Source organism: Sander vitreus, chromosome 23 (genome assembly GCF_031162955.1).
Source record: "Sander vitreus isolate 19-12246 chromosome 23, sanVit1, whole genome shotgun sequence".
Taxonomy (NCBI): domain Eukaryota; kingdom Metazoa; phylum Chordata; class Actinopteri; order Perciformes; family Percidae; genus Sander; species Sander vitreus.
Genome location: NC_135877.1, coordinates 23,876,017 through 23,891,561, shown reverse-complemented (window position 1 = coordinate 23,891,561; position 15,545 = coordinate 23,876,017). Strand labels below are relative to the sequence as shown.

Sequence of the window (15,545 nt, the reverse complement as noted above, 5' to 3'; positions counted from 1 at the left end):
CTCTGACTGTTTTTCTTAATAAGGTTTAATGTTGATGGTTAAAGCTACAAGATGTTGAATGTGAAGGAAGCCGACAGCAGATAGATCATCAGATACATTCTGCTTCATATTTCATATTTCCATCAATAAAATGAATGTTTGACTCAATCAAAGTCTAACTGTCGGCAGAAATGTTTCAAGAAATGTCCTGGTCCATTTTATGGTCAAAAGTATTTGTTTATACAGTATTTTGCTTTCATAAGTTGTTCTGATTTTATATATATATATATATATATATATATATATATATATATATATATATATATATATATATATATATATATGTATGTGGTTTGCATAAATGTAGGATCCCATGCTGAAGGTGACTAAAAAGAAGAATAAAAAATCATCTTTTGGAAATTGATGTTAATGCCTTAATTTAAAAAAAATTAGGAAAAATCCAACCTTTAAGGCCACCAATTTTCTTTATGAATGAGTAATGTATCGTAAATAAATAAATGTTCTTCCTTAAAATCAGTCAGTACCCCCCTATGTTAGATTCCCATAGAGGCAGGCAGACTTTTATTTTGAAAGGCCAGTTATTTCATGGATCCAGGATACTATGATCCTGATAATGTTCCCTTGGCCCCCCCATCATCACATACCCTTCACCATACCCCCCCCACATCATCACATACCCTTCACCATACCCCCCCATCATCACATACCCTTTACTATACCCCACATCATCACATACCCTTCACCATACCCCCACATCATCACATACCCTTCACCATACCCCCCCATCATCACATACCCTTCACCATACCCCCCCATCATCACATACCCTTCACTATACCCCCCCACATCATCACATACCCTTCACCATACCCCCCCATCATCACATACCCTTTACTATACCCCACATCATCACATACCCTTCACCATACCCCCCACATCATCACATACCCCCCCCATCATCACATACCCTTCACCATACCCCCCATCATCACATACCCTTCACCATACCCCCCCCCCCTTCACCATACCTAGAGATTGACATGGGGTACTTTCCATAAAATCATCTCTCAATGCAAATCAAACCAGCTATTCAAAATATAAATGATTGTTTATTTTTATCAATTTACAAAATGCAAAGTAAGCGACCAAAAAAACATCTAAATCACATCAATATTTGGTGTTACCACCCTTTGCCTTTAAACCAGCATCAATTCTTCTAGGTACACTTGCAAAAAGTCAGGGAACGCAGTGGTCGGCCAAGGAAACTTAGTGCAGGAGATGAAAAACACATCAAGCTTATTTCCCTTCGAAATGGGAAGATGTCCAGCAGGGCCATCAGCTCAAAACTGGCAGAAACCAGTGGGACCCAGCTACGCCCATCTACTGTGTGGAGAAGATGTCCTGCAGCAGGACAATGAGCTCAAACATACATCCAAGGTCATTAGGAACTGTCTTCAGCGCAAAGAAGAACAAGAAGTCCTGGAAGTGATGGCATGGCCCCCACAGAGCCCTGGTCTCAGCATCATGGAGTCTGTCTGAGATTACATGAAGAGACAGAAGGATTTGAGGAAGCCTCCATCCACAGACGATCTGTGGTTAGTTCTCCAAGATGTTTGGAACAACCTACCAGCCGAGTTCCTTCTAAAACTTTGTGCAAGTGGACCTAGAAGAATTGATGCTGTGTTGAAGGCAAAGGGTGGTCACACCAAATATTGATTTGATTTAGATTTCTCTTCTGTTCATTCACTGCATTTTGTTAATTGATGAAAATAAACTATTAATACTTTTCATACCTGCCTAAAACTTTTGTGTTTACATACATATACATATACATACATACATATATATATATATATATATATATATATATATATATATATCTGGACCTTGACCTGGGCGGACCCAAACTGGTAAACTGAAGTCCCGCCCCCTGGTCCTCCACCCTCTGATAAGATGGACCATAAACCTTTGAGCAGGGCAGCAGCTGATAAGCGTCTCCGTCCTCGAGTGTGTTTTGTATAACAGCGAGGTAAAGACAGAGACAGATCCAGACTGATTTCTTCACCGAGGATCTAGAACAGAACCTGGAACATTTCTGTCAGGCTGGACAGAAGCAGGATGAAGAGGCAAAGTCGGGCCGGGCTGCAGAACCCCGGGCTGGAGAACCTGGGGCTGGAGAACCTGGGGCTGGAGAACCTGGGCATGGAGAACCCCGGACTGGAGAACCTTGGGCTGGAGAACCTGGGCATGGAGAACCCCGGGCTGGAGAACCTTGGGCTGGAGAACCTGGGCATGGAGAACCCCAGACTGGAGAACCTGGGGCTGGAGAACCCTGGCCTGCAGATCCCCAGGCTGCAGAACCTGGGGCTGCAGAACCTTGGACTGGAGAACCCCGGGCTGGAGCTGGATATGACCGGAAGCAGAAACACAGACCAGGTCAGAACCAGAACCGGCTGCTGTACAGTTTTTGTTTCAGTATTCTGGTAGGCTCAGCCGGGTGGAGATTATAAACTTTACTTTTTCTAAAGAGACACACTGCAGACAGGAACATCATTTTTTAAATTTATTTTTAATTGATTTAACCTTTATTGAACCAGGTAGGCCGTTGAGAACAGGTTCTCATTTACAACGGCGACCTGGTCAAGACAAGCGTAAGTGTACAAGACAACATACAGTTTCACATTCAACATAGTACAAGAAAACAGAATACAATGGGCTACAAAGGTACAGATTAAGTAGGCAGTTCAAGCCGGTACAAAGTGAGGTGTAAAGTAAGTCGATGGATATGCAAAAGTGGTATGGTGATAACATAATATACATGAAAAAGACAATCTATAACAATGCTGAGATGTAGTAAAGAGTCAGAATACAGTTAGTGCAAAAAAATTATTAGTCATAACGCAGTATATATAAATAGATAGTCTCTATGAGGGCTGAGAAGTAAGACCGTTGGTGCAAGATGTAGTCCAGTTAGTGATGAGGATCAGTAAAAATGCTGAAACTAGTAAGGAGTCAATATACAATTAGTGCAAATATTAGTCTAGGTAGTGAGGTAGAAACATGAATAACACAGTATACATGAAAAAAACCAGCAGTGAATGTTAACTGCTGAAATGACGTAGAGATTAGTGCGAAGTGTGGACTAGATGGTGATGTTGAACAAGCATAGCGCAATATATTTGAATAAGGAAGAATTTAAATGCTGAAATGTAGTAAAGAGAAATGTAGTGCTGGTTGTGGTCCGAATTAGGTGTAGAGAAGAGTAGAACAGTCCCTCCAGAAAAACCTGATTATGTGATCTCATAATTCAATGCATAATCAGCCAAAGTCTGCATTTTTATTTCGGGTGCCGCATTTTTTCAAATACGCCGCACTTTTGCCGCATAAATTGCCAATTTCCACGCAAAATATGCGGGGCTTGCATGATGTCATAATCCCCACGTTTTCATTGCAACAAAGTCCCAAATATCTTAGCAGAAATTTGAAAAATGTTGCGTTTACTTCACACAAGAGCAGCTGTTTCCCCTGTTGCCATGGGAACATTATGAAGTGATGTAATTATGTGACGTGAACATCATCGAAAATCTGCAAACCCCGCGATGAAGCCACGATGACCCCGCGATGAAGCCACGATGAGCCCGCGATGAAGCCACGATGAAGCCACGATGAAGCCACGATGACCCCGCGATGAAACCACGATGAAGCCACGATGAAACCACGATGACGCCGCGATGAAGCCACGATGAAGCCACGATGAAACCGCGATGAAGCCACGATGACCCCACGATGAAGCCACGATGACGCCACGATGAAACCACGATGAAGCCACGATGAAGCCACGATGAAACCACGATGACGCCGCGATGAAGCCACGATGAAGCCACGATGACGCCACGATGAAGCCACGATGAAACCGCGATGAAGCCACGATGACGCCACGATTAAACCACGATGACCCCGCGATGAAGCCACGATGAAGCCACGATGAAACCGCGATGAAACCACGATGAAGCCGCGATGACGCCACGATGAAACCACGATGAAACCGCGATGAAACCGCAGTTTTTGCAAGTTCCCGCAATTTCATCGCATAAAATTGCATAAATATCCCGCATATTCCATCGCATTTTTTAAGAAAACGTGATGCATAATTAAGGATTAACATGTAACATAACAATAATAATAGTTTATTTTTTATTTTTTATTTAATAGTAATATAACAACAGACATGATATTATAATATCATGTGTCATGAGGCGGGGAATTTGAGGACCCAAACGCAGAGAGCAGGCAAAGGAGTAATGAGCTCGAGGATTTATTAAACACAAAAACAGGGAGCAAACCAAAGGAGATCCAAAAATGGAGCAGGCAGAAACAACACAGGGAGTCCAAAAGGAGCAGGCAAAAAACTAATGACCGAAACGATGAAAAGACACGAGGAACAGGGTGTTAACAAAAACAGAGACTGGAACAGACTTACAGCGAAAAACTCATAATGCAAAAATGATTTTCAATGCAGGCACATGAGTGAAACACACTGACAGGAACAAACTGACCAGGCAAAATGATCTGACACGAGACAAAGGGTATTTCTCTACTATGAGACAGGAAGTCTCATGGTTATGACCCAATCGTTAGCCTATTGTTAAAAAAACGTCTGCTACGGAGCCATAACGTGAGCTACAAGGTAATGGAGCCTTTTATACATTGTCGTGTTTCTTTAGAAATAAACAACGGACAAATAGAGTCTTTAAACACTTCAGATGTAAAGGTATTCTCTGTCAAAGTGACGTCAGAATGAATGGGAGTCAATGGGATGCTAACGGGATGCTAACGGGAGGTGATGGCTTATTAGCATCAAAATGGTGCCATTGGAGGCTTGCGGTCCGAGGAGAAGCTTCCCCCCTTGGATACAACAGGTGAAACACATCAGGGCGGGGCAAGACAATCAGACAGGTGGGAAAACACAGGAAGCAAAACTAGACAAGACAAGACAGAAAACTAGACTACCAAAATAAAACAGGAAACAGAACCTACACAATCATCCCAGAAACATACACTATCCAGAGGAAACAAGACCCACATTATCATAATAACAGACATGATATTATAATATCATGTCTGTTATTATAATATAACATGTCTGTTGTGTCTCCAGGCGTCCCGGTCCTTGCCATCGGGAGCGGTGAAGTCGGCAGCTCGCTGGGCGTCGTACTCCTGCAGCCGTTGGAAGCAGAGCAGACGAAAGCTGTCAGGTGACCCAGAATCCTGAGATGTGATTGGAGCAGTGATTCCCAGCCTGGGTCTGCTGCGCCCTAATCAAATACCAGCAGCAGTTAAACCCTATTTCACTCTCTGATGGTTAAACTCTGCCATTAATCCACAGTGCGTGCCGAACGGATTATGGATCAGCTACGGTCCGTAACACTGTTATATTCAACATCACTAACTAAATGATTGTCTTGGTGGCCGGGTTGGTTCAGTGGGTAGAGCGGGCGCACATATACTGAGAGGTTTATGCCTCGATGCAGAGGTCCACGGTTCGAATCCAACTTCTGATGATTTCCTGCATGTCTCCCCACCTCTCTCTCCTTTCTCTCCTGGCAGATTAAAGGCAGAAAAGCCCCCCAAAAAAGATATGATTTTGTATTTATAAGACGACGTCTGGGGCAGTCCAGATGGACTTGCTGCTAGGTCCCAATGTGGACCTTGGTCCAGACTTTGAGAAACCCTGTACTAGCTTAATAAACACGTGATTGTTCTGAAAAGCAGTGGTCCAAGCAATGGTCCAGACCCCGGACCCCCATCTGATGAGCCGTTGTCCCGAGGTCCCCTACCTGATGTTTTAGTGCAGAATGTCAATGAAGCCCAGGAGAAAAACGGCAATAGTCCCGACCAAGCACGTTTACTTATAGCGCTAAAGGTACGGCAATAGTCCCGACCAAGCACGTTTACTTATAGCTCTAAAGGGACGTCAATAGTCCCGACCAATCGCGTTTACTTATAGCTCTAAAGGGACGGCAATAGTCCCGACCAAGCGCGTTTACTTATAGCTCTAAAGGAGACTTTTAGCGTCAATGAGAACGACAAAGGCACCGGACCAAACGTCCGTATTTTACGAGATGGCTGTGAGAACGTGTTGGGTATGGCGCGTGGCGGAGGACAGAAACAAACCGAGGCGCAGCTGGTGGAATTTGGGGGTTGGCGAGGTCGTCCAGTACAGCATACGGGGTTGATGTGACAGGGCTGTGGAGAAACCTCTGACCAAACGGTATCATTCCTCTGCAGGTGTGCCGAGGGAGACAAAGTTCAGAGGTCTGGCCGAGGAAGACGAAGAACTTCAGAGAGACGAAACCGACTCATCAAATAACAATCAACATCTGAATCAGAAACTGCTGAGTCACTTCGTACAGCTGGCTGCGACCGACCGGGACACCGACCAGGTGACTCCGGGAGACCTTCCTCCCGAAAAACTGTTTCAGCATCATTCTGACCTGTATTTAGGACTGTAGAGGTGGAGCCCTCTAGTGGTCGTAGTAGTTCTGACCTATATTTATGTCCGTAGTAGTTCTGACCTATATTTAGCTCTCACCCAGGAGACCGGGGTTCATGGTTTAAATTAACCAAACAAAGTTTAGTTTGTTGAAGAAAAGTCATAACATTATTGTGTGTGTGTGTGTGTGTGTGTGTGTGTGTGTGTGTGTGTGTGTGTGTGTGTGTGTGTGTGTGTGTGTGTGTGTGTGTGTGTGTGTGTGTGTGTGTGCAGGTGGACCTGGACTTTCTGGATGAAGTGATCTCAGACGGAGCCGATCCAAACTGCTCCGACAGATACGGACAAACCGTCCTGCATGAGGTCAGTCTTTGTTTTAAACTCAACATGTTATTTATGTAAATATCGTGAAAACATAAGTTTGATTTGACCCAATAACGCTGGTGTGTGTTCAGATCTCCCGGGCGTGGAGCATAGACGTGATGCGGTTCTTTCTGGACCGGGGTTCAGACCTGAACCGGCCGGATCAGTTTGGTGTCACGGCCCTTCACGTGGCGTCAGCGTTGGACTACCAGGACATGGTTCAGTTCCTGCTGGACCGGAAAGGTGCTCCTGTGTTAAATGATACCAGAAATGTCAGAAGGAAAGCAGAAACAGGCCTTTCCTGCCAGCTGCTGGCCTCACAATTCTTACGTATGTGTGCATGCATGTGTGTCTGTGTGTATGCGTGTGTGCGTGCGTGTGTGTGTGTGTGTGTGTGTGTGTGTGTGTGTGTGTGTTGTAGCTGACCCAGAGGCTCGGACTCTTCTGGACCAGCAGACTCCTCTTCACTTCGCTGCTAAGAACGACGCAGTCGGCAGCATCCGGCTGCTGCTGCGGGCCGGGGTCTCCATCAGCTGCACTGACTACAAACGCAGAACACCGCTGCAGCTCGCCGCCAACCTGGGTACTAATGACCTCATCACTGACATCACTGTTGACATCCTTACAGACCTTACTAAGTCACAACTTAGCGTAACTCGTCTGTGTGTTTTCAGATCGCAGTGAAGCAGCTCGGCTGCTGTTGGAGCTCGGGGCGAAGGCCGGCATGATGGACACTGATGGACAGCTCTGTATAACTGCTCTGATTGGTCGGATGAGTCCAGTGGTAAATATAACAGATGTTCTGCCCACTGACAGATAACAGGGCTGTGATTGGTCCAAAGAAAAAAGAAATGATTAAAAATCACTCAAGATATTTACATTTGAACTCAGATCATGTTGTAAAAAGAATAGATTGTCAGCAGAGTAGAATAAAATATAGTAAAGCTGCAACTGATGATCTTCCTAGTTGTTTGGTCTCTAAAATATATCCAGGTATCCTGTTGTTGTGGTGAACGTGGTATCCTGGTGTTGTGGTGAACGTGGTATCCTGTTGTTGTGGTGAACATGGTATCCTGGTGTTGTGGTGAACGTGGTATCCTGTGGTTGTGGTGAACGTGGGTATCCTGGTATTGTGGTGAACGTGGTATCCTGGTGTTGTGGTGAACGTGGTATCCTGTGGTTGTGGTGAACGTGGGTATCCTGGTATTGTGGTGAACGTGGTATCCTGGTGTTGTGATTAACATGGTATCCTGGTGTTGTGGTGAACGTGGTATCCTGTTGTTGTGGTGAACATGGTATCCTGGTGTTGTGATTAACATGGTATCCTGGTGTTGTGGTGAACGTGGGTATCCTGGTATTGTGGTGAACGTGGTATCCTGGTGTTGTGGTGAACGTGGTATCCTGGTGTTGTGATTAACATGGTATCCTGGTGTTGTGGTGAACGTGGGTATCCTGGTGTTGTGGTGAACGTGGTATCCTGGTGTTGTGATTAACATGGTATCCTGGTGTTGTGGTGAACGTGGTATCCTGTTGTTGTGGTGAACGTGGTTATCCTGGTGTTGTGGTGAACGTGGTTATCCTGGTGTTGTGGTGAACGTTGTATCCTGGTGTTGTGGTGAACGTTGTATCCTGGTGTTGTGGTGGATGTGGTATCCTCTGTTGTGGTGGACGTGGTATCCTGGTGAACGTTGTATCCTGGTGTTGTGATGAACGTGGTATCCTCTGTTGTGGTGGACGTGGTATCCTGGTGAACGTTGTATCCTGGTGTTGTGATTAACATGGTATCCTGGTGTTGTGGTGAACGTGGGTATCCTGGTGTTGTGGTGAACGTGGGTATCCTGGTGTTGTGATTAACATGGTATCCTGTTGTTGTGATTAACGTGGTATCCTGGTGAACGTGGTATCCTGGTGTTGTGGTGAACGTGGGTATCCTGGTGTTGTGGTGAACATGGTATCCTGTTGTTGTGATTAACGTGGTATCCTGGTGTTGTGGTGAACGTGGTATCCTGGTATTGTGTTGAACGTGAGTATCCTGGTGTTGTGGTGAACGTGGTATCCTGGTGTTGTGGTGAACGTGGGTATCCTGGTATTGTGTTGAACGTGAGTATCCTGGTGTTGTGGTGAACGTGGTATCCTGGTGAACGTGGTATCCTGGTGGTGTGGTGAACGTGGTATCCTGGTGAACGTGGTATCCTGTTGAACGTGGTATCCTGGTGTTGTGGTGAACGTGGTATCCTGGTGTTGTGGTTAACGTGGTATCCTAGTGAACGTGAGTATCCTGGTGTTGTGGTGAACGTGGTATCCTGGTGAACGTGGTATCCTGGTGGTGTGGTGAACGTGGTATCCTGGTGAACGTGGTATCCTGTTGAACGTGGTATTCTGGTGTTGTGCTGAACGTGGTATCCTGGTGTTGTGGTGAACGTGGTATCCTGGTGTTGTGGTGAACGTGGTATCCTGGTGTTGTGGTGAACGTGGTATCCTGGTGTTGTGGTGAACGTGGTATCCTGGTGTTGTGGTTAACGTGGTATCCTAGTGAACGTGGTATCCTGGTATTGTGGTGAACGTGGAATCCTGGTGAACGTGGTATCCTGGTGTTGTGGTGAACGTGGTATCCTGGTGAACGTGGTATCCTGGTGTTGTGGTGGACATGGTATCCTTGTGTTGTGGTGAACTTGGGTATATGTTGTGTTCAGGCCCGGCTGGCGCTAACCCAGTTCCATGTGACGGACAGAACGACCAGACAGCAGTATTACTACCTGAACCTGCTGGAACCAGAACCACACTCACCTGGTACCCCCCCGCAAGGTAACACCGCTACTATTGCAGAACCATAATACTATATAGACTATAGATGGGTTTTACAGACAGTACTACCACTGATAATACAGGGCTGTCCTGTCTGTCTGACTCCTGACTCTACCTGTCTGTCTGACTCTACCTGTCTTATTTTGTAGATGCAGTCGTCAGTGAGCCGACTTCTCCAGTAAGTTCTGTTTTTATTGTATAAGAGGCTGAAATAGTAGCTAAAAGTACAGACTAAACAGTACAAATAGTAGCTAAAAGTATTGTGTAAAGGGTTGTAATAGCAGTATGGTTTCAGATCGAACCAACCTAAATATGAACAGATGATTTGGGATCAGCTGGTGGTAGTGGTTATAGTGATGTTATAGTGATGTTATGGTGATGTTATGGTGATGTTATAGTGATGTTATAGTGATGTTATGGTGATGTTATGGTGATGTTATAGTGGTGTTATGGTGATGTTATGGTGATGTTATAGTGATGTTATGGTGATGTTATGATGATGTTATGGTGATGTTATAGTGATGTTATGGTGATGTTATGGTGGTGTTATAGTGATGTTATGGTGATGTTATGATGATGTTATGGTGATGTTATGGTGATGTTATAGTGGTGTTATGGTGATGTTACGGTGATGTTATGGTGATGTTATGTTGATGTTATGGTGATGTTATGTTGATGTTATGGTGATGTTACGGTGATGTTACGGTGGTGTTACAGTGGTGTTACAGTGGTGTTATGGTGATGTAATGGTGATGTTATGGTGATATTACGGTGATGTTATAGTGGTGTTATGGTGATGTTATGGTGATGTAATGGTGATGTTATGATGATGTTATGGTGATGTTAAGGTGATGTTATAGAGATGTCATGGTGACGTTATGGTGACGTTATAGTGACGTTATAGTGACGTTATAGTGACGTTATGGTGATGTTATGGTGATGTTATGGTGATGTTATGGTGATGTTATGGTAATGTTAAGGTGATGTCATAGTGATGTTATGGTGATGTTATAGTGATGTTATGGTTCCTTTGGGATCAGCTGGAGGTGGTGGTGCAGCAGGGGAAACTGGACCTCATCATGAATCCCGTGTTTCTCAAACTGATCCAGGTCAAATGGAAACTGTACGGCAGGTAAACGCCACTCTGATTGTTTGGATTAGTTTAAATCATTACATATCATTTAGCTTCCAAAAAGTTCTCTCACTGCTCTACCTGTCTGTCTGGCTGTGTGTCTGTCTGTCTGTCTGTCTGTCTGTCTGTCTGTCTGTGTGTGTGTGTGTGTCTGTCTGTTTGTCTCTCTGTCTGTCTGTCTGTCTACCTGTCTGTCTGTGTGTCTCTCTGTCTCTCTCTCTCTCTGTCTGTCTGTCTGTCTATCTGTGTGTGTGTCTGTGTGTGTGTGTGTGTGTGTGTCTGTGTGTCTCTGTCTCTCTCTCTCTCTGTCTCTTTCTCTGTCTCTGTCTGTCTGTCTGTCTGTCTGCCTGTCTGTCTGCCAGGTTGGGGGCGTGGCTTCTCCTTATCCTCAACTTCCTGTTCAACGTCTTCTGGACAACGGTCGCCATCTCTGTTTCTGTCTCCCGAGACTCAACTCATCGCTACATCCTGCCCCAGGTGACCTGTCTGTCTGTCTGTCCTTACCTGTCTGTCTCTACCTGTCTATTTGTTACCTGTCTGTCTCTACCTGTCTGTCTGACACCTGTCTGTCTCTACCTGTCTGTCTGACACCTGTCTGTCTGTTACCTGTCTGTCTGACACCTGTCTGTCTGTCCCAGGACTGGGGGCGTGTCCTCCTGGTGGTCCTAGCGCTCCTGTTGACTCTGGAGGAGGTGCGGAGGGAGGTGCAGGACATTCGGCGCTCTCGCAGGAAGCTCCGCCTCTGGCGCCGCTGGGCCCAGCGCCGTCTCCATGACGACCTGCACTGCTCACATCCCATGTGGCCTCAGGTCTGAAAAACAGGTTTACTGAAGATAGCCTGCCTTTCTTTCTGTTAGCTTAGCTTAGCATAAAAACATCTGTTATAAGTGTCTGGGGATGTGTGTGTGTGTGTGTGTGTGTGTGTGTGTGTGTGTGTGTGTCTGTGTGTGTGTGTGCGCGCATGTGTGTGTGTGTGTGTGTGTGTGAGTGTGTTTACCTGTGTGTGTGTGTGTGTGTGTGTGTGTGTGTGTGTGTGTGTGTGTGTGTGTGTGTGTGTGTGTGTGTGTGTGTGTGTGTGTGTGTGTGTGTGTGTGTGTGTGTGTGTGTGTGTGTGTACAGGAGAGAGTTTTCCTTTTGGATCAGAACAAACAGATTCACAGGATGAGAGGAAGCTACAGCCGAGATCTGTGGTAACACAATTTCACTTTTAAAGATTTCTTTTGTTAAAATATTCCGACTTTTTCTTGAAATAATGTGTAAGTAAAGTTTATTTATATAGCACCTTTCACAGATAAAAATCACAAAGTGCTTCACAATAAAATGCAATACAACACAAGAAGTCACAATACAAGCAAATTGAAATACAAATAGAAAACATAAGAGACAGCCATGAAAGCCCCTCGACTCAGTAAAAGCCTGCTTGGACAGCAGAGTCTTCAGCTGCTTTTTAAAAGATTCGACAGAATCCACCCAACGTAGCGGAGAGGCAAGTCATCCCCAGCCTCTAGGAGCCACTGCTGGGGATGACCGGTCCCCTCTAGTTTTAGAATGAGTGTGGGGAACCACTAATAGCCTCTGACCTAATGATCTCAGACTACGGGTAGGGGTATGTAGCTGTATCAAATCAGAGATGTATGAAGGAACTTGACCGTGCATGGCTCTGAAAGTAATGACCAGGATTTTAAAGTGAATTCTATACTGGACTGGTAACCAGTGAAGTGAAGCTAAAACAGGCGTGATGTGGGCTCTTTAGTTAATGTGAGTTAAAAGCCTTGCAGCAGAGTTCTGAACAGCCTGGAGACGGTAAAGCTCCTTCTTACTCAGACAGGTAAAAAGACTGTTACAGTAATCTAAACGTGAAGAAATGATCATCTCTAATTCATCCTTAGTCACAAGTGTTCTTAACTTAGAAATATTTCTCAGTTGGAAGAAACAGTTCCTAACTAATAATTTAGAGTGGTGATCCAACGACTTAGCTGAATCAAGCTCCTGAGACTCGGCTGGACAGACGAGCCTAAGTCCCCAATATGCTGTTTATCTCAGGGATACGACTTTCAGGGGCGATAATCTGAGTTTTTTATCTGAGTTCAGAAGCAGAAAGTTATCACATAACCACTGTTTGTTACTAGTCAAACAGTTTATTAAAGATGACAGTTTAGAGAACTCAGTTTCCTTAAACGAGCAGTACAGTTGGATCTGCAGTTTCAGACAATATCTGATTCACATTAACACTAAAACTTCTACCAGAAAGGTAGGATGAGAACCATTTTAAAACTGATCCAGACATCCCAACCAGATCACGAAGTCTATTTATCATAATGTTATGATTGATAGTGTCAAACGCAGAAGAAAGGTCCAATAGGACCAAAACTGTAAAATCCTTTGAATCAGCTGACATCATAATATCACTAGAAACTTTAAGAAGTCCAGTTTCCGTAGAATGCCTTTTACGGAAACCAGACTGGAATTTATCAAACAGCTCGTGCTTCTCTAAGAAAAGGGTGAGTTGCTCTGCTACAACTTTTTCTAATATTTTTGACATGAATGGTAGTTTTGATATTGGTCTGTAGTTCTTAGGTTGAAGTGGATCGAACGTGGGTTTTTTAAGTACAGGCTTAACGACAGCATAAAAATTTTAAATTTTAATTTTTTTTTAAAAATGCTAGGAACGACACCAGTTAAGTGAAGTATTTAGCATCTCAACAGAACAAGGGCCAATGGAGTCAAAAGCTTGTACAAATAGCACAGTAGGGACAACATCCATAGGACAAGATGAGGGTTTCAAAGTCTGTAGCAGAGAGGTGATGTCATGTAATGTCACAGGTTTAAAAGTGGACCAAAAATGAGCAGGAGACAAGTCACAGGCAGAGTTCTGAGGAAGTGATGGTAAGATGTTGCCCTAACATCTCTGATCTTATTTACAAAGAAGTGGAGGAATTCATCACAGTCCGATTTAGAAGACACAGTTGCTTGAGGGCCAGAAGGAGACACTAAAGCATTAATGGTGTCAAATAAGATTCTGGGATTGTGCTTATTCGAGGATATAAGCTGAGAAAAGAAACAAGTTCTGGCCTTTCTCAGCATCTCGTTTAAAGTAACCCTCAGTTCTTTAAGGTGAATCCTATGAACCACAAGTTTAGTAGTTTTCCAGAGACGTTCAACTTTTCTACAATTTCTCCTAAAACTTTGGATTGCTTCATCAATCCAAGGACAAGATTTTTTATGAGGGATAATGCTTGATTTAACTGGTGCTACTTTAGCTAAAATTGTTAAACACTGAGTGTTAAAAGACTGGATAAACACATCTGCATCACTGCATCCCAACAGAGAACATGGGTCGAACAAGGCAGAGAACCTCTCAGCAGCATCATGATTAATAATCCGCCTTTGAGCCCTAATTCTCAGGGGCGGAGGCTCAAGAGGAAAGTTAATGTCAAAGAACACACAGCTATGATCTCTCACAAGTACATCTTCCACACGTGCATTTGCTATATCTAGACCAAGAGAGAAGACAAGGTCCAGGGGTGACCCTTAATGTGTGTAGGTCCAGTAACATGTTGAGTAATATTAAAAGAGTCTGTGATAGAAAGGAGATCAGCAGCTGTCTTACATGTATAATCATCAATATGCAGGTTAAAGTCCCCAATAATTAAGACCTTTTCCAGTTTGATGATAGATGATAGGCAGTCAGTAAAATCAGTAAGAAAGACGCTTGCTGGGCCGGGAGGACGGTAAATCCACACACTGTAAAAAGTGTTAAAAGAACCTACTTTGAGCATCTGTGATTCAAAAGAGGAAAGAAGTTTATGGCTCTACATATGAATCTGTCACGATGCACAGCAGCAAGCCCACCCCCGCGGCGTGCCATGCGGGGCGTCCCACTAACAGAGCAGCCAACAGGACAGAGCTCATTTAAGTGAACAAACTCATTTTCCCTTTGCCACGTCTCTGTAAGGAATATAAAATCCATATTCTCACTGGTAAAAAGCTCGTTGAGAATAAAAGTTTTGTTAGAAATGGAACGAGCATTGAGCGTGTGTGTGTGTGTGTGTGTGTGTGTGTGTGTGTGTGTGTGTGTGTGTGTGTCAGGAACGTGTTTGATTGGCTGGTGTACTCTCTGCTGGCGGTGGCGTTTGGCGTCCACATGGCCGACGTCTTCCGTCCGTCCGCCTCTCTTCACACCGCCAGTCTCCGTCTGTTCTCTATCACCATCATCTTCCTCTGGCTCCGACTGATGAAGCACGTCAGAGCCTTCAGGTACACACACACACAGACACACACACTGACAGACACACACACACACACACACACACACACACACACAGACACACACACAGACACACACAGACACACAGACACACACACACTGACACACACACAGACACACACAGACACACAGACACACACACACTGACACACACACAGACACACACAGACACACACAGACACACACAGACACACACACACACACACACACACAGACACACACACACAGACACACACACAGACACACACAGACACACAGACACACACACACACACAGACACACACACACATAGACACACACAGACACACACACGACACACACACACTGACACACACACACAGACACACACACACAGACACTACACGACACACACACACAGACACACACACACAGACACACACACGCACACACACACGAGACGACATACACACACACACACACGGACACAGACACACACACACACACAGACACCTGACACACACGCACAC

At 44.7% G+C, this 15,545-nt stretch overlaps 1 protein-coding gene across 2 annotated transcripts in view; it reads left to right on the top strand.

Moving 5' to 3' along the window:
* The first annotated feature begins 4,377 nt into the window (after positions 1–4,377).
* Positions 4,378–15,545, top strand: part of LOC144512286 (uncharacterized) — a 21,382-nt gene continuing 10,214 nt past the window's right edge. For both annotated transcript variants that reach the window (XM_078242949.1, XM_078242948.1), the window contains exons 1-13: positions 4,378–5,255; positions 6,289–6,443; positions 6,767–6,853; positions 6,946–7,096; positions 7,275–7,436; positions 7,528–7,637; positions 9,547–9,658; positions 9,808–9,836; positions 10,699–10,790; positions 11,153–11,267; positions 11,429–11,599; positions 11,910–11,980; positions 14,880–15,047. In XM_078242949.1, the coding sequence (XP_078099075.1) occupies positions 6,973–7,096; positions 7,275–7,436; positions 7,528–7,637; positions 9,547–9,658; positions 9,808–9,836; positions 10,699–10,790; positions 11,153–11,267; positions 11,429–11,599; positions 11,910–11,980; positions 14,880–15,047 (1,154 nt within the window). In that variant the 5' untranslated portion in view covers positions 4,378–5,255; positions 6,289–6,443; positions 6,767–6,853; positions 6,946–6,972. The remainder of the gene's footprint in view (positions 5,256–6,288; positions 6,444–6,766; positions 6,854–6,945; positions 7,097–7,274; positions 7,437–7,527; positions 7,638–9,546; positions 9,659–9,807; positions 9,837–10,698; positions 10,791–11,152; positions 11,268–11,428; positions 11,600–11,909; positions 11,981–14,879; positions 15,048–15,545) is intronic.